Here is a 23573-nt window from a genome sequence, read left to right as displayed (position 1 = left end):
AAAACCCACACTGAGGGGCAGGTGTTGGGGGCACAGGTAGGGCCCACTCCCATCCTGACTGTCACCCTCTAGCCCACAGAAAGTGACTCGGCACTGTGCCCCACAGCTGCCTCTGTAGAACGGGGACACTCTCGGTGTCTTCTTCATAGGGTTGTTGAGAAGGCAAATAGCCCTGTAAATAACTCGATTTTAGTACAATTTGTTTGTGCTAATGAATGGCTGCTGAGCTCCTACAGTGTGGCTGGGCTGCCTTTCCCCTGAGCACCATGGCCAGAAAGCAAGCACCCACTTCTTGATTGCTGTTTCGGGTCTGGGGGAGGCTGGTCCCAGGTTCTCCCTGGCATGACCGCACTCCTGGGGTGTGAATGTGTCCAGCTGGATGAATGTCTACCCCTGGCATTCAAATCCCACAGACCTTTCTGGAGGCTGCCGGGCCTCTGGCCAGCCCTGCTGATAACCAAAGCGTTTCTTCCTCTCCCAGAAAACAGGGTAATTCTTTCTGTCATGACTCAGTACTTGAAACAGATGAAAGCTGTAGTTCATTAAGCCTTTTGGGGGCCTGAATTATGTTAAGTGGCAGAGGGGAGGGGAGCAAGAATTGGAAGGGAGATGGAGGGGGTGGCAGGAAAGGGGGAGGTGGAGGGAGCAGGAGAGAAAGGGGAAAAGGAGGGACAGAGGACACTCAGCTCTGGTAGGAGCTCCAAGAGCTGAATTTTGTTTCCAAGACTAGGGCATGAGGCTGGGCGTGGTGGCTCACACTTGTAATCCCAGCACTTTGGGAGGCCGAGGTGGGCGGATCACTTGAGGTTGGGAGTTCAAGCTGGGTGAATGCACATCTGTTACTACTGGAGGAGTCAGCCCTATTGAGAAGAATCAAGGTCCAGGCAACACTTTTTTTCCTTCTTGTGGTCAGATCAGCTGAGACCCATCATGCCAGAGCACATCTCTTACAGTCACAGGGGCCAGCACTATAACTGTGTTGGGCTTTTATTTCCCAACTTCTGTCAGAGCTCCTAGGGTCTCCCTGGCCAGAGCACACTTGTTGCAGTGGGAGAGATCAGCACCCCTCTCATGCTTGGAGATACTTTTCTTCATGACTATAGTCAGAGCCCTTGAGGCATGCCTGACCAGAGTTCATCTTTAGGAATAGCAGCAGCTAGTGCATACCTATGCTTGCAGGTCCTTATGTTCTCACATACAATCAGAGCACCTGGAGTCCATGTGGTTAAAGCCTGGCCAACATGGCAAAACCCCGTCTCTACACAAAAATTAGCCAGTCGTGGTGGTGCACCTGTAGTCCCAGCTACTCAGGAGGCTGAGGCAGGAGAACTGCTTGAACCCAGGAGTTAGAGGTTGCAGTGAGCTGAGATCGCGCCACTACACTCCAGCCTGGGCGACAGAGCCAGACTCCATCTCAAAAAACGAAAATCCAAATCCAGAATCTCTACTGCTCCTCAATTGCATGCTTTTAGGAGTGACTGGAAGGTAGGCCTCTGTCACGAAAATCAGACACAGGCTAAGGCTGTTACCCTGCACCATGCCCCGCCCCCCAGCCAGGTGTGCTCCTTGCTAAGCAGACTCCTTCCTTGCTTTCAGGAGATGCTCTCTGCCCATCTCTCATGCACTATCTGGGAACCTGCCTTTCTTAGCAACTTGCAAAGAAATTCTGGTAGAGCCCTTACTTCTTCCCAAGAGGTTCTGGGTGTGTGGAAGTTCTGAGAAAAAAGGTGCAAGGTGTATTATGAACTGCCGGGGCTGGAGGGAGATAGGGCAAGAGACCCTGCAAACAGTGAAAATCGGCCGGGCGTGGTGGCTCACACCTCTAATCCCAGCACTTTGGGAAGCCGAGGCGGATGGATCACTTGAGGCCAGGAATTGGAGACCAGACTGGCCAACATGGTGAAACCCTGTCTCTACTAAAAAATACAAAAATTCACCAGATGTGGTGGTGGGCACCTCCCAGCTACTTGGGAGGCTGAAAGAGGAGAATCGCCTGAATCCGGGAGGTGGAGGTTGCAGTGAGTGGAGATCACGCCACTGCACTCCAGCCTGGGTGACAGAGCGAGATTCATCTCAAAAAAACAAAAACGAAAAAAACAGTGAAAATCTGGTCGGTTAAAGCTTATTAGAAGCACCAGAGAATCAACCTCCTGCTTGAAAGCAGGCTTCATTTATTTATTCATACTTCCTTATCCATAATAGATTTTAAGATGCCTTCAAAAGCAGACTATGGACTGTTTAAGAACAAGAAAGAGCAGCCAAAAGGAGAGCCTGATACTAAAATCTGATCTTTAGTGCCTCGTGGCATTTGCCCTGGAGTTTCTTAGAAGACTTCATTAAATTAAAACCACACTAATTCACCTCGGAGGATGCCGCATCGGGGGCAGTTAAAGCAACCCAAGTGGGGTTCCTGTATTTTGTGAGTACTTCTTTTTCTGATGAAGAGTGACAAATTCAGTTTTTTCAGATCCTATAACCAGCTGGCATGACTCGTCCTCCATGATATTCGGTGACCTCTTATACAGCAAAGTCACCAGGTGCTCAAAGTAAGGGCAGAGGACTCTTCTGTGAGGCCTCGGTGACAGAAGGAATCCCCGCTGGTAGGCAGGTGTCCTGATGGCGCTGCCTCTGATTAGCTCTGTGACCCTGGGCACTTCACTTGTCTTCTCTGGGCCTCTGTTTGCCCAGCTGTCAGGGCAGGACCAGGGACTGGATTATCTCCGAGATATTTTAAGAGTGACTGAGGTTGCCTGGGGAGTTCTTTCAAAGGGTCAAGTCAGGGTAGTGATGGGGTGGCAGAGGGCCCCAGGGGCTGATTACAGCCCACGAGTATAGCTCCACAAGGAACGCTTTTCAAAAAGAGTGAAAAAGACTGGCTGTGAGAAGCCGGGTGGGGGGAATGGTGTACACTTGGCTGAAACCAGTCAATGAGAACAAAGAACATAGACAAGAGGAAGCAAAGAGTGATGCCTTGCTTTTTGGCCAGACTGTCTATCCACACCGCTTACATAGAGAGTGTAAGAAACATACAAGTAGGTCCAGCACTAAAATGCCAAGCAGTGTCCCTTGGTTTTCCCTTGGGTCTGGCACTAAAATGCCAAGCAGTGTCCCTTGCCTAGACACAACTGGGCCACCCACCGCATGTGGCAGGTGGGCTGAGCACCTGCCGTCCACTGGGTATGAAGTTTGTGGCATTGCTGCTCCTGAGCTAGCGGGCATTTTGTTGGTTGCTCTGGCCACTCGGGGCACAGGTTACAACCCGATGGCCATTGGGTTGCTTTAGTCTGTCCTTTGCATTTTAAGAAATTTCAATCTGTTGCCAAGACCGAAAAATCGAGTGATTTTATAGTCCAGATTGGAGACTTCTGAAAAGTCAGATCTCCCACATTTGCACTGACTCCCACAAGACAAGCATTAGCTGATGCTGAGTGACAGGTGCCCCTCTGAAGGGGTACAGGGCTGTCTGCTTAGCCACAAGTGCCCCCTCCCCACACCCCTCTGCTGTACATGCAGCCAGCTTCCTTTGTTTACACTCTGTGTGGTTCTGCAGGGTAGGCGTTTGAGCCCTGACTTGAATTCTTTAGATATGCCAGTGCAAAGGTGCTGAGAGCAGAGCCTACTCTGCCATCTCCAGTGGGATCATGTCCTGCTCCCCATCCCTAGCCATCTGGTCGAGTCCTGGCACTCCCGTCCATTCATTCTATCCCACTCATAGTCTCTGATCTGAGTATCTACTCTCCTCTGTTGGCCCTTCGTTTGCTAGGTGCCACCTGGTCTAAGTCATGATCCACAGCAGCCTGACACCTCCTCATAATGTTCTGTCATCTGCCTAGGCCTAAGCTTTGACTTGAGAGCCTGATTCTTTCTGGATTTGGCAGTGGGGGCAGACCCTAAAATTGAGTGCCAGGAACCTAAAACAAGCTTTCATATATCTTACAGTTCAAAGTTGGAATGTCTTTTTTTTTTCTTTGAGGATTGGAAACTTTATGATGATGATGTGCACATGCTGGCATGGTTATGTGCTTCACGGTGTATGACCATGCTTTATCAAATACATCCGAGAGCCTGCTGTCCACCAGGTTCTATGCTAAGCACTTTACGTGCGTTACTGCTGATCCTCATTATAACCTCTGAAGGTAAATATTTTTATCACCGGATGGAGAAATCAAGGCTCAGAGAAATCACATCGTTAGTAAATTGTGTGACAGAAATGTAAACCCAGCCCTGTCTTCTCCGAAGTCTGCCAGGCCCCTTCTATGACAGGTAAGGTCTAAAATATAGTAATGGCAAGTGAGTGCATTAAACAGAAACTGAAGGATTAGGTTGTTGCAGTCTTTTTTTCATGTCAAATATGTTTTCAGTTAACTTCAAATACTATGAGGCAAATTTTACCTTGTGGTGATGACTCAGTTCAGTTGCGTTTTTGATCCTGCTTGGAAACCCAGAATGTACACAGCACAAAAGATGGTTCATAAATAGACTCACAAAAGGCAGGCCTGGAAATGAGGCCTCTTCTAATACATGCATGTTAGCTCTGAGGATTTTTTTTTCATTGTGACATTGCTTTCTGAGCCAAAATAATGACAAATTGTTGGTGGCTATGGTTGGCTGTGGGGCCAGGGTCACCTTGGGATGTCCATTAAGGTCTGATATTGTCCAGCAGACCTGGCCTAGGCCCAGCCCCAGGTTGCAAGTTCCTGCAGCAGACTGGTCAGTCACTGAGCCTTGTAATCACAACCTCTTGCGGCAAGAAAGGCTTTCAGTAACCGGATACCCTGAATTATGTGATGGCTCCACAAAGGGGTGTGTGACACATTGGGCTGAAGTCAGAGCACAGATCAGGGAGCTGAAGTCCTTCTGGCCTCTGTGGAATGCCACTGAAGTACACCCTGCAGCAATAACTGTATATTGTCTTACCCCCGATGCGTCCCTAAGCTGTGCCCTTCTCTCCAAAATAGCCTTGTAGCCTTTGCTGGATTAGGGTAGCCAACAGTGCATTCTGAGCACAAAGACTAGCACTGTGATTTAAAAGCTGGATAATTAACACTGGGAAAACTTGGACGCTGGAGGTGCAAAACCCAAATTATACCTCAAATACAGCGTGCCAGTAAAGCCCAGCTTGTCAGCTTTCTACTGGAGGCCTCACTAGGCTGAGTGTAACTGGGGACATGGCGGCTAGAAGGTGGGCTGTGAACTTGGGTTGGTGGGCAGGAGAATTTAAGGTCTCTCCATGGATTCCCACTCAAGTCAGCTCCCTGAGAGTTTTCTGGCATCAAACCCCTTGGCTACTAGTTGGGTTCAGGCCCGGGCACAATTAGTGTCTCCGGCCGCAGCCCCAGCTTTGAGGGCTCCCAGACCACCTCTGCCTTTTGAAGGATGGCAAATGTTCTTTAGCAAAGACTCCGACCAAAAGGCCTTTTTTTCTTACGCCCTATTTCCATTCCCCAGAGCTGCAATCAAGGCCCGAACCCCACCAGCAGCACGCTGCGTGGTGCAGGTCCTTAAACCTTCACAGCTTCCAGGGGCTCAGACCTTTACCCTCGCCACAAGCAGCCCCAGTGGCCTAGCTTTGCGACAGACAGAGATTTCGCACGCGCACATCCCGCTTCCGGCCTGGGCCTCGGGCGGGGAGACCTTGGGCTAAGGGCGGAGCCTAGGCTAGGGGCGGAGCCTTAGCGGGGTGGGGCGGGGCCTAGGCTGTGGGCGGGGCGAGTCGGGGCGGGGCGGGGCGGGGAGGGGAGGGGCGAGTCCGGGCGGGGAGGGGCAGGGAGGATCGCGGCGGATCGGGGCGGGGCCACGGGTCTCTTACTGTGGTCGTCGCGCAGCGCTCTGTCGATGAAAGCTGCCGCCGGGTAGAAGAAGACACTGAGGTCGAAGGTGGGCAGGTCGTCGGCCTCCACGCCGTGGTACTGGATGTCCATGTCGCGGTAGTAGTTGGGCCCAGTGTCCACGTTCCAGCGGCCGTGGGCCGCGTTCAGCACGTGCGTGAACCCCGCCTTCTGCAGCCTATAGCGGTCCAGCGCCGTCGCCCTGGGCGCAGGAGAAATCTGTGTGCGCGCGGGAAACTCAGGGGCCACCCACACTTTCCGCCGTGAATTCCAGTTCCAGAATAAGGACTAGTTATTGCAAATAAGTCCCAAAGCTCTGCTCTTACCCGGTCCCCTAGGCCACCTGCACTGTTTTGTGATTCTGGCTCGGCTGTCTCAAGAAAGGACAGGGTGGAGGCTGGGGTAGGCAAGCTGAGCTGTTCGTTCGTCCATTCGTTCTTTCATCATTCAGTATACACAGCAGAGCCTGGTGCTGGACTCTACGGTGGTCGCAGATGTGGACCTGCCAAATCGCCTGAAAGCCCTCCAGAATAACCTGTTCATCAGGGCTGCCTTCACGCAGCCTCTGCTCTGAACCTGCTGGATGTTTTTAGGGTTTGGAGATGGAGGCTCAACTGAATGGTTTAAAGCAAGGCCTTCCATAAGAGGATTGGATTGGGATTGGGCAAAGTTCACAAATTCACGTTGGCACGATGTGAACGGGAAAGTGTTGCTTTGGGGAGCTGTTGCCCAGCTGGGCAGAGCATTGTTCTGAGAAGGAGGGCTTTTTGAGCCATCTGTTGTTTGAATTAATTGCAGGGAAGTTCTTGAAGCCAGCAGTAAAGTTATTTAATGGGCTACAGCTTTATCTTTCTAGGCAAGAATTTCCAGGAACATTAAAGTCCTCTTGAAGTAGATGGCTCTGAAATATGACTCGATGAGAAGGCAGCATGGTGGGGCCGGAGTGGAGATGGGCTGCCAGAGGAAACACAGGTTCTTCCTGCCTGTGGGGTGGGGCAGGGAGAGGCCTGTGTCACTACAAGTGTCAACATTTGGTGATGGAGGGGAAGAAGGAGGCAAGTGTGGGCCAAGCCAAGGAAACAGCACCACGTGAGGTATGGAGGCTGGAGACAACGAAGGCCTTTCAGGAAGCATTGTCTATTTCCTGTAATCAATTATCCATCCCCAAATAATGATTTGCAATCTCTTGTGTGCCAGGCACTGTGCTGGGTGCTGATGGTAAAGAAGTGAACAGGGGCTGAGCACAATGGCTCACGCCTGTAATCCTGGCACTTTGGGAGGCCGAGGCAGGCAAATCACATGAGGTCAGGAGGGAGACCAGCCTGGCCAACATGGCGAAACCCTGTCTCTACTAATAATACAAAAACAAAAAACAAAAAATAGCCGGGTGTGGTGGCGCATGCCTGCAGTCCCAGCTACTTGGGAGGCTGAGGCACAAGAATCGCTTGAACCCAGGAGGTGGAGGTTGTCGTGAGCCAAGACCACACCACTGCACTCCAGCCTGGGCGACAGAGTGAAACTGTGTCTCAAAAAAAACAAAAGAAGTGAACAGGTTAGTGAAGGTCCCTCAGGAAGGTCAGATACTAATGGGGGTAGGAAATAAAAACAAGTAAAGATAATTTTAGATAGCAGTGAGAGCTATCCGAAGGACCTAAAACTTTATGACATGATACAAAATGACTGTGGTCCTGCTTCAGGCAAGGCAATCAGGAAAGGCCACTGTGGGGAGGTGGTGTTTAAGCCAAGACTGAGTGATGAGAAGGCTGAGGAAGAGTTGGAGAGAAAGTGTTTCATCCAGGAAGAGGGAAAAAGTGCTGAGAACAGGAAGGAACCCAGTGTGGCTGAAGTGGCAAGGGGAATAGGAGTTTGGAAAGGTAGAGGGGCTGGTTCGTGGTGGGCCCTGCCCACCATAGGAAGGAGTATTATTGCAAGTGTGGTGGGAGTCCACTAGAGGATTTTAAGAAAGAAGTAAGCATTTTTTACTTTTTTAAAGATCAGTCTGGCCAGACCTCATCTGATTTTAAAGATCAATCGCTCCTGACCTCATGTGATTTAAGGTGGCTCACACCTGTAATCCTAGCACTTTGGGGAGGCCAAAGCGGGAGGGTGGCCTGAGACCAGGAGTTCAAGACCAGCCTGGGCAACATCATGAAACCCCATCTCTACAAGATATGGGTGTGCTGGCATGTGCCTGTAGTCCCAGCTACTGGGGAGGCTGAAGTGGGAGGATCACCTGAGCTCAGGGAGGTTGAGGTTGCAGTGAGCTGTGATCGCACCACCACTCAGTCTGGGCAGCAGAGAGAGACTCTGTCTTAAAAAAAAAAAAAAAAAAAAAAGAAAGAAAAAGAAAAATCAATCTGGCTGATGTGTGGGGATCCTGGATGCTAGGATCTGTGTTTGGGAGTCAAGGAGAGCTTTAGAGAGTGTTTAAAGAGAAGTGATACAATCTGGGTTTAAGAAGACATTTCCCTCAATAGCACAAAGACCAGGATTTCAGCTCAGGGAAGACATGACAAGGGTCTGGAGCCGTACCAGTAAGAGGGTAAAACTGGCATTGCACTCCAGCTGAGGGCTCATCTCAAGGCCACTAGTAAAAGCATGTGGACAGAAGTGACCATGTTAGATGCTAGCAGGGACCAACACCCTGGGCCAAGAGGAAGCCTCACACCAGAAATATATGCCATGGCCCCTCGGCCAAGGGCGTGCTCGTCTTTCACTGGTTTCCTGGAGCTTTTTATTTGGCATGAGAACCATGATGGTGTACAGTGTTTGGGAAGGGAATTGAGCATTTGGAAACATTTGCAGACAGCCCATCAGAACTGTGGCATGGGGAGGTGGGAAGTCCCACTGAGCCCCCCTCCACTTGGCTCTTAGTGTGGCCATTCTGACTGTGGGACACATTGTGCTTTCCATTTTTCCTCAGAAAGGTCTGCTTTTCATTTTTCGTCTTGCCCCAAAGTATGTATACAACAAACATTATGCTTTGGGGACATAGATCTGCGCCCAATTAAAGCCGCAGCTAATGCGGTCCATCTTGCTGAGTAGCAATCAACCTCACTTTGAGGTTGAGCTCAGTGGAAGAATTAAAATTAACTCTTCTTGACAGGAAGCTCCTACCCACCATGAAGACTGTTCTCTCTGGGTTCAGTAACTGGCTTTCAACATAATCAAGTGGCAGTTTGAGTGAATAACAGTTTGCACTTTGCCACTTTTGGGGAGTGGGGTAGATATGCAGCAAGACTCATTGCCTGACACCTCCATATCCACCACACCAGGCTGACGTTGGCTGTGCCTGAGGGAGAGAAAGGGGCTCGTGAGGACCCCGAGACCTGGTGGGTATTTGAGGCCCACCACAAGTTTTCAGGGTCTTGGCTCCCTGGACGGGAAGGGGAGTTGGTACCCTCACACATCACTCTGGGGACTTCCCCCAGCCTCGTTCACTCAGAGTTCAGTTGAGGGCTTGAAAGAGCATCCACAGCAGAATGGGAATCTGCAAATAAATGGAGTGCCTCTTACACAGATGCTGTGGGGGAGGCAGAGCCATCATCACAGACACCCATCGTCCAATCCCCAGCTGGGACAGATGCCCAGCTCAGCAATTATTGGGAGTGGGGCAGGCTCAGAGGGTGGTGTCTGACACTAGATTGCTTTGGTTTTGTTTTTAAATTTCAGGGCCAGATACATTATCTGCTCACATATGTTGAAAAGAGACTAGGAAACACAGGGGCATTTTGAGGTGATGGGCATGGAGAAAAGGCCATGTGCCCCACTCCTGGGTCCACATAAATGCCTCTGCTGAGGGAGAGAAGACTTCAGAAAGAAAAGCGGATTTAAGAATGTACTTCCAGAATCTAGATGACACAGGAGCTTTAGTTTCTGGTTAGGCACAATCCTAGATGTGATCAATCTGTTCAATTTTTAGATAATAAATATGTCATCTCATGACAAAAATAACACATGCTCAATGTAGAATGTAGAAAACATACTCCCCCCTCCAAAAAAATCACCTGTATTTCCACTCCCCTGGAGATAAAGGCTATTGTTAGCTTTTGATGTAAGAACCTCCCATTGTTTCTCTATGCATAGATTTGTATATTTTATAGAAAGGTTTTTTTTTGGTACAATACTATACATATAAAGTTTCAAAACCTTTGATGTGATATATTGTAAACATCTCATCTTCCTATGGCAACATATAAGACTTCAATAACTGCATGCTATTTCGTTATATAGGTAAGTCCCAATTTTTTCTTACCAAACATTTTGATGTGTTTCTTTGGGCGCTCCTCTGTTTATGTCTGTAGGAGACATTTTTAAAAGTGAAATTGCTGGGTCAACAGATATGGCCATTTTAAAATACATTTGATACTTGTTACTAAATTACCCTACAGAAAACTTGCTAAAATTGCTAAAAATTGCCGTCCATATTCTTTGTCAATTTCATAGACAAAAACAATTAATGGTGTCTTGTTTTCACTGATTCATTTTAGCAATGGCAGACATTGTTTACACATTTGTTGGATTCATGCAGTTTGCTTTTTTTTTTTAACATTTTTTTGACTCTTCCCAGTTCATTGGAATCATGTAGTTTACTTTTTTTTTTTTTTTTTTTTGAGACGGAGTCTCGCTCTGTCGCCCAGGCTGGAGTGCAGTGGCGCAATCTCGGCTCACGGCTCACTGCAACCTCCGCCTCCCAGGTTCAAGCAATTCTCCTGCCTCAGCCTCCCGAGTAGCTGAGATTACAGGCGTGTGCCATCATACCTGGCTAATTTTTGTATTTTTCGTAGAGACAGGGTTTCACCATGTTGGTCAGGCTGGTCTTGAACTCCAGACCTCAAGTGATCCACCTGCCTTGGCCTCCCAAAGTGCTGGGATTACAGGCGTGAGCCACCATGCCTGGCCTATGCAGTTTACTTTTGAAGAACACTGTCAGTCATATCCCCTTTTTGACTCACTTCTCGTGAACTCTTCTCCCTTCCTGTGAACTTCCAGCCTAGCTCTGGATTCAGACTCCATATTGGAGGAGGGCTGAGGAAACGACTTCCTTCTTGCATGGCCCAATTTCCTCAGCTAAGCCCTTCCCTCCCTTCCTGCTTCTCTGGCCTGGCCTGGACACCTGCCAGCCCCTCTGGAGTTGTTCCCAGGAAGCTCGCTTCAAAGCCCCACCCTGGAGGAATGACAGATAAGCTGCCTCTCCATGAGGCGGTTTTCTTGGGCAGTGCTCCTGACATTTCACTTGCTCAGACCCCTTGTCACCCTCCTGTTGTCAGCCTAAATACCTCAGCCTCTGCCAGCAAGCCCATTTTCCCAGGCGTGTGCTCTTGCACAGAGGGGAGGAGGCGCAAGCCCTGAACATATACATCTGTACAACCCCCCCGCAGCTTCCTTCAGGCAGCAGCAGGCTGCTCCCATGTTGCACAGACTCTACACTGGACATTGAAGGAAGTCCCCTCATGATCGGGGCGGTTCCCCACACTCTAATATCTGTGGAGAATCTGCACATTTTCCACACCTGATTATGGACTTCTGTTTGCTGACAGGCTGTACCTTGCCATCTCACACCTTATTTTTTCGGATGGGTGTGACACTGTCGTGGTCACACATCATTTCATGGGCGTGGCCTTGATAGTGACCTTCCCCAATGGAGTCTCTTGTTTTTGAGACAGAATTTTGCTCTTGTTGCCCAGGCTGGAGTGCAATGGTGCGATCTCTGCTCACTGCAACCTCCGCCTCCTGGGTTCAAGCGATTATCTTAGCTTAGCCTCCCAAGTAGCTGGGATTACAGGTGCCTGCCACCACACCTGGCTAATTTTTTGTATTTTTAGTAGAGACAGGATTTCACCATGTTGGCCAGGCTGGTCTCAAATTCCTGACTTCAGGTGATCCACCTGCCTCCACCTCCCAAACCCAGTGGAGTCTTAACCGTGCAGTCTTGAGTGTGCCCGTTCCTTGAAAGTGGACTTTAAAACAGTGGGAACATTTCTGGCATGTGATCTCGGTTAATTCATCTGATGGGAAAGTGAAATGAACTGGCCTTCCGGTGTCTTGGGTGTTCTTGTTACTTGATGGTGAAGCTCCTCCGTGTTGAGGCACCTGAGAAAACATAGGGCTGACAGCTGAAACTGATGCATGAACTGAGGCGGCAGAACAACTGGGAGCCTCTGTTTTCTTTGTTTGCTAAACAGCACCGATTACACTGGCAGTACTTTCTTTGTGAGAGTCTTGTGAAGTTGAATGATGCAATATTGAAGCTTCTTTGAGAGGTTAAAAGATGACTCCAGGTGGAAAAGGCAGTGGAAAGATGTATGTCAGAATGTGCTTATCCCATGACAAAATGTGGTAATGGGATTATATGTAATTTAAATTTTCTTGTTTTTGTCTTTCTACATTTTGTACATTTTCAGTAATGAACGAGTCATATATTCATTTACTATGTAAATGTATAGCATGATTTGTATTGCTATTTCCTTAGTTCTCAAGAGAGACCATTGTAGAGGCATAAGGTGGCCTCGGGGTTTTTAACTTCTGCTGGAAATCTCCTGTCTGCCCCACTCTTCCAAACTCTATTCCTCCAAGGGTGGAAGTGAAGAGAAGAGAATACCCAGGTGGCCTGGTTTTGAGAAATGATGTCGTGTGAGTGATTGGACTTGGCATTTGCCTAACCATGCAAGGAGATGGTTTATGTTGCTTGAGGCCTTGACTGCTAAGCCGTGTTCTGGCAATGAGAAGGCCAGGCCAGGCCAGGGCCTCAGGCTTCTCTCTCTGACCGTCTTGCCTATGACTGCTGCCCAGCTGTGCCTCAGTCGCCTTCAGTAGTTGGAAGTCCTAGTTATTTTCAGGTAACGCCCAGCATGTTAAATTGGCAACCTTGAAGGTGTTTGCTGCATCCTAAACTGACCACGCCACCCACACCTCGAAGAAGCAGGTTAATTTCATCCCTGCTCGGTGCCTTAAGGCGGAATTAGTTCCTCCTTTTCGGAAAGAAGGAGGAGTTGTCTCAGCTGACTGACTTGCCTTCACTTCACTTCCGAGGCTCTCGACGCCAGGCCAGCCATGGAGATGCCTCTGGCTTCTGAGGCGGATGGTCAGAAGCAGAAAAGCAGAAAGGACAAGACAGAGGTTCCCTGGAAAGCCAGCTTGGGCTGGGTGGGTGGGGCAGGCTGCAGGCCTTGGCAGGAATCTGAGGCCAAATACCAGACCTTGGAGGCAACTGTAGTTTACACAAAAACAAGGAGCTCCTGAGGGCCCCCACCATTCCATGAGCAGCGGAAGTTTAACCTCACCTTGGCACTGGCTCTCTGACACCCGCATTGTGGAGAGGGAAGAGAGATTTCTCAATTATCCTGTTTCAGCCAAGCCTTGTCACTGGAGGCTGCCCTGCCTAGGAATTTGCAATCACTTCGATGGTAGCCAGGATATTTCCCCTCCTGCTGACTATAGGGAAAAAAAGGACTGAAAAAAGATTTTGCTAAGCAAATGAAAGATGTGAATGAGATTAAAGTGAGAATATTTAAATTACAGAAACTTAGTGCTTTCGAGCGTACTCAAGCATTTTTGAAGCACCCATTTAGGGACTGCTGATTGATAAGAGGTGATGAATTATTCTTATCTCATCATTGACGCCAGTCCCTGGCTCTCTGGAGGGCAACACTTGGTTAACCTAATTTGAATCTAATTTGAATGACTTAAAAGTAATAAAACAAGTGTGTGCTTGAAACTAATAAAGCCTAATTCATTTAATAGGCCATTTCTTAAATAATTTTATTTTAGAGCTGGAAGGGAACCTTTGAAATCATCCTTTATTTTACAAATAAAGAAACTGAGTCCCAGAACACTAAAATGCTTTGCCAAAGGCCACCCATAGTTGATGGCCACCCACACACAGTGGGGACTGGGACGCTGTGCTGAGTCATGCTGGAGACCTCCACTCTACGCTGAGCCTGCAGTTCCACTTGTGGCCGATTCGGACCCCTATCGAGTTAGAGGAATGAGTGGGGAGTGGGTGGCTACACCTTGTGTGAAGAAGACTTCCCCAGAACCCCAGGAATATCTGCAAGGTGGCCAGCCAGGCCCCACCCCTTCGACCCCTCTGCTGAGCTGGCAGAGTGAGCACCCTCCATGTCGCGCTCCTGTTTGTAGCCTTTTCTCATCAGGCTGCAGTGGCAGGGCCACCTTTCCCTTCCCCTGGGCTGCTGAGCAGTGAGGACTTGGAATTACCAGGCAGCCCACTTGGTGAATCTCCTTGAGCTAACCTGGGATTGAGAAAATGCTTTAGCGATTTTGAAACCCGCAGGCCCAAGGAACTTTGATATGGCTGCCTTCTTAGACCTTAGGTCACCTTCCTGGAAGGCCTAGGAGGGCAGGCCCTCCTTCCAACACTCTGCACTGGGTCATGATAGAATCTCATGGGAGAAATCTGACCCAGGGTTGTTTTCTCTCCCAAGGCTTCCCCTAGCATGGGGGACCCTGCGTGGCAAGGCACAGTGACTGTTCTTTACCTTCCTCATACACTGTGAATCGAATTTCCAGAACCTGCCTGATTTGTCATAGTTCAAACTTGATGAATGTATTGGGCACCGTGAGACATGTTTTGCTTGCATTAACGCATAGAATCCACATAGGTGAAGAAGCTGAAAGTCACAAAGCTTGAGTGACTTGCCCAAGGCCACACAGAAACCAGTATTCAGTCCAGACACTGTGGCTCCAGAGCAGATGCTTGGCCGCTCCACCTCTCTCCACAAAAAGGAGCAGGGAAAAGAGTGAGCTTCATCTTAGAGGTACATATGCCCCCCTGAGGGCCCAACAGTCACTGGCCTGGGCTCCAAGGCTGGATAGTAGCTTTGGCCATCCCAGGACATCCATCCTTACTCCTGGGTCCTGACCTCCTTCACTTCCAGAGCCTTGGTACTGGGCTTTCAAAAATCTTAGGTGCTTTTAGGGAAAGAAAAAACCTAACCAAAATGTAAATATCAAATTAAAACTGAGGCTTTGTGCGTGAGGAACGAGCTTGGAGCTTTTGGCTGCTTTGGGCAACCCCTGCAAAAAGACCAAGAAACACAGGCAGCCTTGCCTGCTCACAGCCCAGGTTATAACCTTTGCATGGCTGCATTGGTGGTGGAGTTAATTGCTCTTGCAATAAGCATCTGTGAGTCTCATTAACCTTGTTAAGTGAGTGTCACAGCAATCAGGGACAAGCACCACGCCATGCTGACTTGAGGCTCCCTCCTTCAGCTGGGGGTGCAAGTCTCACACACCTGTGTGTGCTTGTATTGGGGCTCGATTAGGCAGAGTTGGATTGAATTAAAAGGGCAGTGGCATTTTCCATTTTCTTGGTCGAAAGAAGCAAGTTCAAGGTCAAACATCAAGGAGGCAAGCATATTTTATTGTCTAGCACTCGATTAACTAGAACACGTCAGTTCTGCTCAGACACTCAACGGTTTTCTGAATGAAGTCCCTTGGCCGTCATTCACCCTTCCATGAGCTGGCCCTGACCTACCTTTCCAGATTTCTTTTTTGTTAACAATAATATTTGCATTTGTCTATTACTTTTTTTTTTTTTTTGAGACGGAGTTTCGCTTTGTCGCCAGGCTGGAGTGCAGTGGTGCTATCGCAGCTCACTGCAACCTCCACCTCCTGGGTTCACACCATTCCCCTACCTCGGCCTCCTGAGTAGCTGGGATTACAGGTGCCCGCCACCACGCCAGGCTAATTTTTTTGTATTTTTAATGGAGACAGGGTTTCACCATGTTAGCCAGGATGGTCTCGATCTCCTGACCTCGTGATCCACCTGCCTCGGCCTCCCAAAGTATTGGGATTACGGGCGTGAGCCACAGCACCCGGCCACACCTGGCTAATTTTTGTATTTTTAGTAGAGGTGGGGTTTTGCCATGTTGGCCAGGCTGGTCTCGAACTTGTGACTTAAAGCGATCCACCTGCCTCGGCCTCCCAAAATGTTGAGATTACAGGCGTGAGCCACTGCGCCTGGCCAACTATTCTTCAAGTTGAGGAAAAGGTAAAATAACCTGCCCAAAGCCAATGCACCTGACCAGGAGGCTGTGCCAGATGGCATTATTGTTAGAAAGTTTGCAGCCCCTCCGGCTGTGCTAGTTATACTTTCCTGCCCCACTGACATGAGGCTTTGGCGTGGACTTGCTTTTGCCAGTGAAATGTGGACAAAAATGGCATGTGTCACTTCTGTATCAGCTTATGGTTTGCTAGGTCTCTCTTTTCTCTCTGCTGCAAGGCCGGCAAGATCCCAAATCAGGGCTGCTCTATCAGCCTGGGTCCTAGAGTAAAGTGGCCAGGAGCACAGCAGAGCTGGCCCACCATGGACTGCAGTGTGAGTGAGAATCATTGCTGTGGCAGGCCGCCAAAATGTTGGGGTGAGCTATTAGACTAGCACAGCTAATCGAAACTGACCACACGGCAGCAGAATTTGGCTTAATCTCAGACCTTCTGAAAGTGTACCACATTCATCCCCTATATTCCAGATGAATCCCCCTGCTTTTCTCACCTCTGTAGCTGTTCCCATCCTGCTTCCTCTGCCTGGAAGTTCTTTGAAATCCTACCCATCTTCAAAAGTCGAGCCTGGTTCCATGCCTTCTGTGATCTTTCTCAGATCCATAATAGCACCAAGCACTTACTGAGCATTTACTACGTGCCAGATACTACTCTAGCATTTGTTCGATTTCATTTAATCTTCACCCCGTGAGATAAGTCCCATTATTGTTGCCATATAAGGTGAAGGTAAAATAATTTGTCCAAGTTCACACAACTGGTAATTGGCAGAGCCAAGACTCAAACCCTGTGCTCCTTCCCCTCCAGCACTCACTGCTGTTTCTGTTCCCTGTTACATTTCTACACATCTCCTCCCTCTCCCCTCCTCAACTCTGAAATAGCTTCTGTACCTGACTGGACTGACCATGTTTTTTTTTTTTTTTTTCATCTGGATTTGAGTATAAATTTTACCCCTTTCTGGTGGTGAGAACTTGGGCTGGTCACTTGATTTCTCTGAGCCTCAGTGTCTTGTTTTTCTCCCCCGCAGCTCCAAGCAAGGTGTCCAGTAAAGGCTGACTGAATGAATGAATGAACTCTCTGAGCTGTGACTTGTCCATTTGTAAAATGGGAATAATAATGGTTCCTCCTTTATAGGGTTGTTTAGGAGTCTAAATGACGCCTAGCACAAGGCATGACACCTAACACCTAAGAATTCAATACAACTTAGCTATTATTATTATAAGCCATAGGAAAGGTAAATACAGTATATAATATACAGAGAAAAAGCTTACTTCTCACTATGGGGATTGGAGGAAGCTGGCTTCATGGCAGAAGTGACTTGAATGGACTTTGAAGAACGCATAGGATCTGGACTTGGACATGAGGTGCAGGGAAAGACATTTTAGACAAAGGGAATAGCATGGATAAAGATACAGAAACAGTTTAAGTCTTAAAATCTTAATCACTCTTTCCTCAGTTGTACCATTTCTAGGGTCAGATCTAAGGAAATAATTCTAAATATAGAAAAAACATTATGTGTAAAGATGTCCACTGCAGCGTTGTTTATAAAAGTCAAAACATAAAAATAACTGATATGCCCAACAATAAGGAAGTAGTTAAACAAATGCTCTTCTGTTCATCTGATATATTGTCATGCCTATTATAATTAAATATATAAGAAGTAATAAAAGAAAATGTTTATGATTGATGCTATGTGAGAAATAAGAGAAAATGAATAATCATTATAGTTACAATTATATAAAAGCAAATTCCAAAACCAAAAGTAATATTCGGAAAGTCTAGGAGGAAATATACTACAATATTAATAGGAGTATCTTTGAAGTAATGGCCTTTGGTGATTGCTTTGGGATATTGAAAGCAATCTTTCTTACATTTATCATTTTTTTATTATCATAGCTAAACTTTACTGAGCACTTCCTATGTACTAGGGAGTGCACTATTTTACACACATTACCCAACTTAATCCATACAGCCCTATGAGGAAGGTTATTAGCCTCTTACGAATAGGGAAACCGAGACTTCTCTATTTACACAATAAGCATATGTTACTTTTTTTTTTTTTTTTTGAGACAGGGTCTCACTCTGCCACCCAGACTAGAGTGCAGTGGCACAATTACAGCTCACTGTAGCCATGACCTCCTGGGCTCAAGTGATCCTCCCACCTCAGTCCCCCAAGTAGCTGGGACTATAGGTACTTGCCACCAAGCCCAGAAAATTTTTAAAAATTTTTGGTACAGATGGTGTCTCGCTATATTGCTCAGGCTGGTTGCAAACTCCGGAGCTCAAGCAATCCTCCCACCTTGGCCTCCCAAAGTTACGGGGTTACAGGAGTGAGCCACCATGCCCGGCCTATTACTTTCATTATAGGAAATATTTACCACATTTATTTAATATTTTGTTATTAAAAGACTAGAGATGTCAGTCCCTCCTTTTTTTTTTTTTTTGCTACTTCAAACAGTGTTATAATAAGCATTGTTGCACATATTTTCTCATTATTGCTACTCTTATTTCTGTAAATTACATTTCTTAAAGTGATATTTTGGGTCAAAATATATGTGTGCCTTTTTTATTTTGAACTAATTTTAGACTTACAGAAACGTGCAAATATCACATGGAGATTGGCAATAAAAAGGAATAAAATACTGATACAAGTACAGTTTGGATGAACCTGGAAAACATTATGCAAAGTAAAAGAAAGCCAGGAACATATTATAATATTCCATTTATACAGAATGTCTAGAAATCAGTAAATCTATAAAGACAGAAAGTAGATTGGTGGTTGCCAGGGCCTGAGAGGCAGGTAGGGAATGGGGAGTGACTGTTTAGTGGGTTCAGGGTTTCCTTTTTATTTTTTTATTATTATACTTTAAGTTTTAGGGTACATGTGCACAATGTGCAGGTTTGTTATATATGTATCCATGTGCCGTGTTGGTTTGCTGCACCCATTAACTCGTCATTTAGCGTTAGGTATATCTCCTAATGCTGTCCCTCCCCCCTCCCCCCACCCCACAACAGTCCCCGGAGTGTGATGTTCCCCTTCCTGTGTCCATGAGTTCTCATTGTTCAGTTCCCACCTATGAGTGAGAACATGCGGTGTTTGGTTTTTTGTCCTTGTGATAATTTATTGAGAATGATGGTTTCCAGCTTCATCCATGTCCCTACGAAGGACATGAACTCACAGGGTTTCCTTTTGAGGTGACAAAAATGTTCTGAAATTAGAGGGTGGTGATGGTTGCACAACTCTGTAACTATAAGAAAACCTCTGAATTGTATACTTTAAAAGGGTAAACTTTACGGTCTATGAATTATTTCTCAGTAAAGCCAAATTCAAAGAAGAAAACCTTAGAGAGTTTCTGTACACCCCTCTCCTTCCTTCCCGTAATGTTCACAACTGAGAAATTGTGGGTAAATTGTGGCACAGCTAACTATGGATTAGTAAAAGTATACAACAGTATGTATATATAGTATGGGGTTTTGTTTGTTTGTTTTGGAGACAAACTGTTGCTCTATCCCTCAGGCTAAAGTGCACTGGCACAATCTTGGCTCACTGCAGCATCGCTCTCCTGGTCTCCAGCAATCTTCCTGCCTCCCCAGTAGCTGGGACTACAGGTGTGCACCACCATGCTGGTGCTTTTTGTTTTTTGTGGTTTTTTTTTGTATAGACAAGATCTCACTATTTTGCCCAGGCTGATCTCCAACTCCTGCCCTCAGGCGATCCTCCTGCGTCAGCCTCCCAAAGTATTGGGATTACAGGTGTGAGTCACAGCACCCAGCCTATGATTCATTTTTAATTGTTTAAAAAATATATAGGCCTGGATGCAGTGGCTTACACCTTTAATCCCAGCACTTTGGGAGGCTGAGGCAGGTGGATCACCTGAGTTCAGGAGTTGGAGACCAGCCTGGCCAACACAGTGAAATCCTGTCTCTACTAAAAATACAAAAATCAGTCAGATGTGGTGGCAGGTGTCTGTTACTCCTGCTACTCAGGAGGCTGAGACAGGAGAATCACTTGAACCTGGGAGGTGGAGGTTGCAGTGAGCCAAGATTGCACCACTGAGGGACATCTCAAAAAAAAAAAAAAAAAATAGCTGGGTGTGGTGGCGGTGCATGCCTGTAATCCCAGCTACTCAGGAGACTGAGGCAAGAGAATCGCTTGAACCCAGGAGGTGGAGGTTGCAGTGAGTCAAGATGGTGCCACTGCACTCCAGCCTGGGTGACAGAGGGAGACTCCATCTCAAAAAAAAAAATAAAAAGTAAACCCTTTATATGTGAGTATATGTTTCCTTATGTTGGCAATAGCCCACACAAGGTAGTAGAAGTATGCAAGTAAATTTAACACTGGTTAGTCAGGGGTAGAATTAAGAGGGGACAGTTTGTCTTTATAACCCTCTACCTCATTTAACCTAGTGTAATTAAGCATGTCATATTTGTAACTTTTTCAATTTAAAAAAAAGAAAGACGAAAGGCAAGGGATGCTTACCCTGGATCTTCCTATGGCTAGACGATTATCTCCAGATATTAAGCAGCAAGATGTGTATTAAATCACATATAGACCAGGCACGGTGGCTCACACCTTTAATCCTAGCACTTTGGGAGGCTGATGTGGGCAGATCAACTGAGGTCAGGAGTTGGAGAACAGCCTGGCCAACATGGTGAAACCCTGTCTCTACTAAAAATAAAAAAGTAGCCAGGTGTGGAGGCAGGTGCCTGTAATCCCAGCTACTTGGGAGGCTGAGACAGGAGGATTGCTTGAACCCAGGAGGCAGAGGTTGGAGTGGTGTGACCTCGGCTCACTGCAGTGAGCCGAGGTCACACCACTCCAACCTGCACTTCAACCTGGGTGACAGGGCGAGACTGTCTCGAAAAAAAAAAAAAGAAAGAAAGAAAAAGAAAATAAATACAATAACATATGGAGGGGTCCTACAGCATCTGCTCCATGGTGAGATGGAACATGGCTGGAGTCCTGGAGAGTGGAGGGAGGAGCAGTTAAGAACAAGCTTCTGGGTTGGGCAGAGCTGCATTTTAATCCCAGCTCTCTGCCACCGACTGAGCTGTGGGACTTGGGCCAGTTATTTAACTGCTCTGTGCCTCAGTTTCCCTATCTTTATAATGGGATTAATTAGCCTCTATCATTGGGTTATCAGGAGAGTAAAATGAGATCATGCATGCAGGATGCTTAGCGCAGTGCCTGGCATACAGTGTTCAAGAAAGGATAGTCGTTATCATTATTAATATTATTTACAGTAGGTGCGTCTCAGTTGTGTAGGGAGTGGAGAATGGTGGTTATAAAAATCTAAAGGAGGTGACAGTGACCTAAACTTAGGCTCTCATACTTCCAGGCATGTATTGATGTGTTCCTGCACCACCAACCTAAGAACTGATTTTATTCTTGAGGGTATTATAGCTAGCTAAAATAAAAGACTACATTTCCCAGTCTCCCTTGCAGCTAGGGACAGGGGAAGTCTGGGATGGGACTTCGCTTTGGGAAGATGCCCTTCTGCTCTTTCTTTCCCTTCTGCTGTCTGGGTCCTAGAGTTGATGGCTGGGGTCCTGGCGGCAATCTGGGACCCTGCAGCACCTGGAGGGAAGAAGCCACGTCCCCAGGACAATGGCGCAGAAACACAGGAGTCTGAGTCCCTGATGACCCTGCAGTGGCCGTGCCAGCCCCAGCCCACCTCCCTCCGCGCTTATATGTGAGAGAGAAATAAACCTCTATCTTGCCTAAGCCTTTGTTTAGGTTTTCTGTAATGTGAAGATAAGCCCAGCCCTAACTAATTGAGTTCTCACAGAACAACTACAAATTCCAAAGCCCACGGCTAGGAGGTGGCGCAGGGCGTGGCCTGGGGAGGGGCTGCTGCCGGCTCCCAAGCGAGCCTGGGCCTGGGCACTTACTCATCGCCAATGTAGAGCTTGGGCCAGACCTCGTTGACGTGGGTGTACTGGGGACTGCCCTTCCAGAAGAGCCGCTCCAGCTCAAAGGCTCCAGGGGTGCAGTAGTCCTCCTCCTCCCCTTCCTCCTCCATCTTCGGCGACAGTCTCTTGGCAGATGAGTAGGCATTCTTGAGGCTTGTCTTCACTTCTCCAGATGTCATTTTAGAGCCAAGGGATTTTCTCTCCTTTCTGCAGCTGATTATGAGAGAGAAGCAGGATGGGGTTTAGCAGGGGACACTGAGGCAGGGAATGGGCTTTAGAAAAAGAGGTGGGAATAAGCTTATCTTAAAATTTGGCAAGAGTTTCCCCAACCTGCTATGCCCCCGCTTCCTCTTCCCAGGCCACACAGGTAAACAAGGAAGGCCATGATAGCAGTTAAATGACACTTCCCCAATGTTCCAATCTTTCTAGAGTAGGAGAGCTGGGGTCCTTGGACGTGGGCCAAGGTGGGCTCTGGAGCTAAGAAATCCTGCAAGCAGCCAGTCCCTTCCCACCTTTCTTTAGACTTTAATCCTTTGGTTCTTACTTTTTCCTTTATCTGACTGAAACCTACTGGTTTGGGCCATTTGGGACCCAAAATAGGAAGGCCCAGAAGATTCCTGACATTCCAGGCCCGTGGCCCTCTCAGTGTCTGCAGGGAGCCGTCAGCCAGTGGAAAGAGTACATCGCCAAGGCCGTACCTGCCCGGGCCTGGGTCTGGGCCACACACACATCAGCAGGACTTCAGAAGCCTTGAGAAGGGAGGAAATGTGGCTGCCTGAGGGTTAACCTGTCGGAAGAGCTGAAGGCAATGCTCACGCTCTCACACTAGGAGCCTGGCCATCACTGCGTTAACTTACCAAGGGGATTGGAAGACATGCCCCAAGACAAAAAGCTGTGCCTCCAGACTGAAATGTGCATTTGGAGAGCTGGTTAGGCTCTGCCAGTGGAATGCGGGAGAGGACTTTCCATTGTCCCCAAGGAGAGGAATTTGCAGTGGAATTGGACAGTGATTGTTTCCTGAGCTGAGTAAATGATGTACCTATGGTCAGCCTGGGAAAGGAAATTGTGCTCCTGCTCTGAGACTGGAGAGAAGGAGGAAAAGGTGAGAAGACTGAGAACCAGGGAGGTGAGTGACTGGGAGGGAATGCTATTTGTTTTATTTGACAAATACTTATATAACACCTATGGTGTGCCAGACACCGTTCCAAGTGCTTGATGATTGTAAATCCATTTAATCTTAACAACACTGAGGTAGGGTTATCCTAATACCCTACCATTAGCCCCATTTTACAGATAAGGAGGATCATGAATTGAGGCTGTCTGTAGCACAGGGTCTTAGTACGAGGGGGAGGGAGATGGGAGGTGCAGTGTGAGGAGGGGCAGGCCCGGGATGCAGAGAATGTAGGAAAGGGTTCATGGCTTCAAAGACCATTAGGAACACGTCAAAGGGACTCAGAATACAACTTGAAGAAGCTCCCACTTATCAAAAATGGAACAATTTGAACATGAAAAATAACAATAATTCCAGTGGATCAAAACACATCAAACACTTAGGTCATAATAATACTGAAGGCCGGGTGTGGTGGCTCATGCCTGTAATCCCAGCACTTTGGGAGGCCAAGGTGGGCAGATCACCTGAGGTCAGGAGTTCAAGACCAGACTGCCTAACATGGCGAAACTCCATCTCTACTAAAAATACAAAAAATTAGCTGGGTGTAGTGGCGGGTACCTGTAATCCCAGCTACTTGGGAGGCTGAAGCAGGAGAATCGCTTGAACCTAGGAGGCGGAGGTTGCAGTGAGCTGAGATCACACCA

General features: G+C 47.6%; 1 protein-coding gene across 2 annotated transcripts in view; it reads right to left on the bottom strand.

The window, feature by feature from the left end:
- The window catches only part of DUSP29 (dual specificity phosphatase 29), a 37875-nt gene that overhangs the window by 630 nt on the left and 13672 nt on the right, over positions 1–23573 (bottom strand). For both annotated transcript variants that reach the window (XM_055275672.1, XM_055275671.2), the window contains exons 2-3: positions 21738–21971; positions 5810–6030 (exon numbers count right to left, since the gene is read on the bottom strand). In XM_055275672.1, the coding sequence (XP_055131647.1) occupies positions 5810–6030; positions 21738–21937 (421 nt within the window). In that variant the 5' untranslated portion in view covers positions 21938–21971. The remainder of the gene's footprint in view (positions 1–5809; positions 6031–21737; positions 21972–23573) is intronic.

Source organism: Symphalangus syndactylus, chromosome 4 (genome assembly GCF_028878055.3).
Source record: "Symphalangus syndactylus isolate Jambi chromosome 4, NHGRI_mSymSyn1-v2.1_pri, whole genome shotgun sequence".
Lineage (NCBI taxonomy): Eukaryota > Metazoa > Chordata > Mammalia > Primates > Hylobatidae > Symphalangus > Symphalangus syndactylus.
Note: the sequence above shows the minus strand (reverse complement) of the source record. Positions and strands in the feature narration are given on the sequence as shown.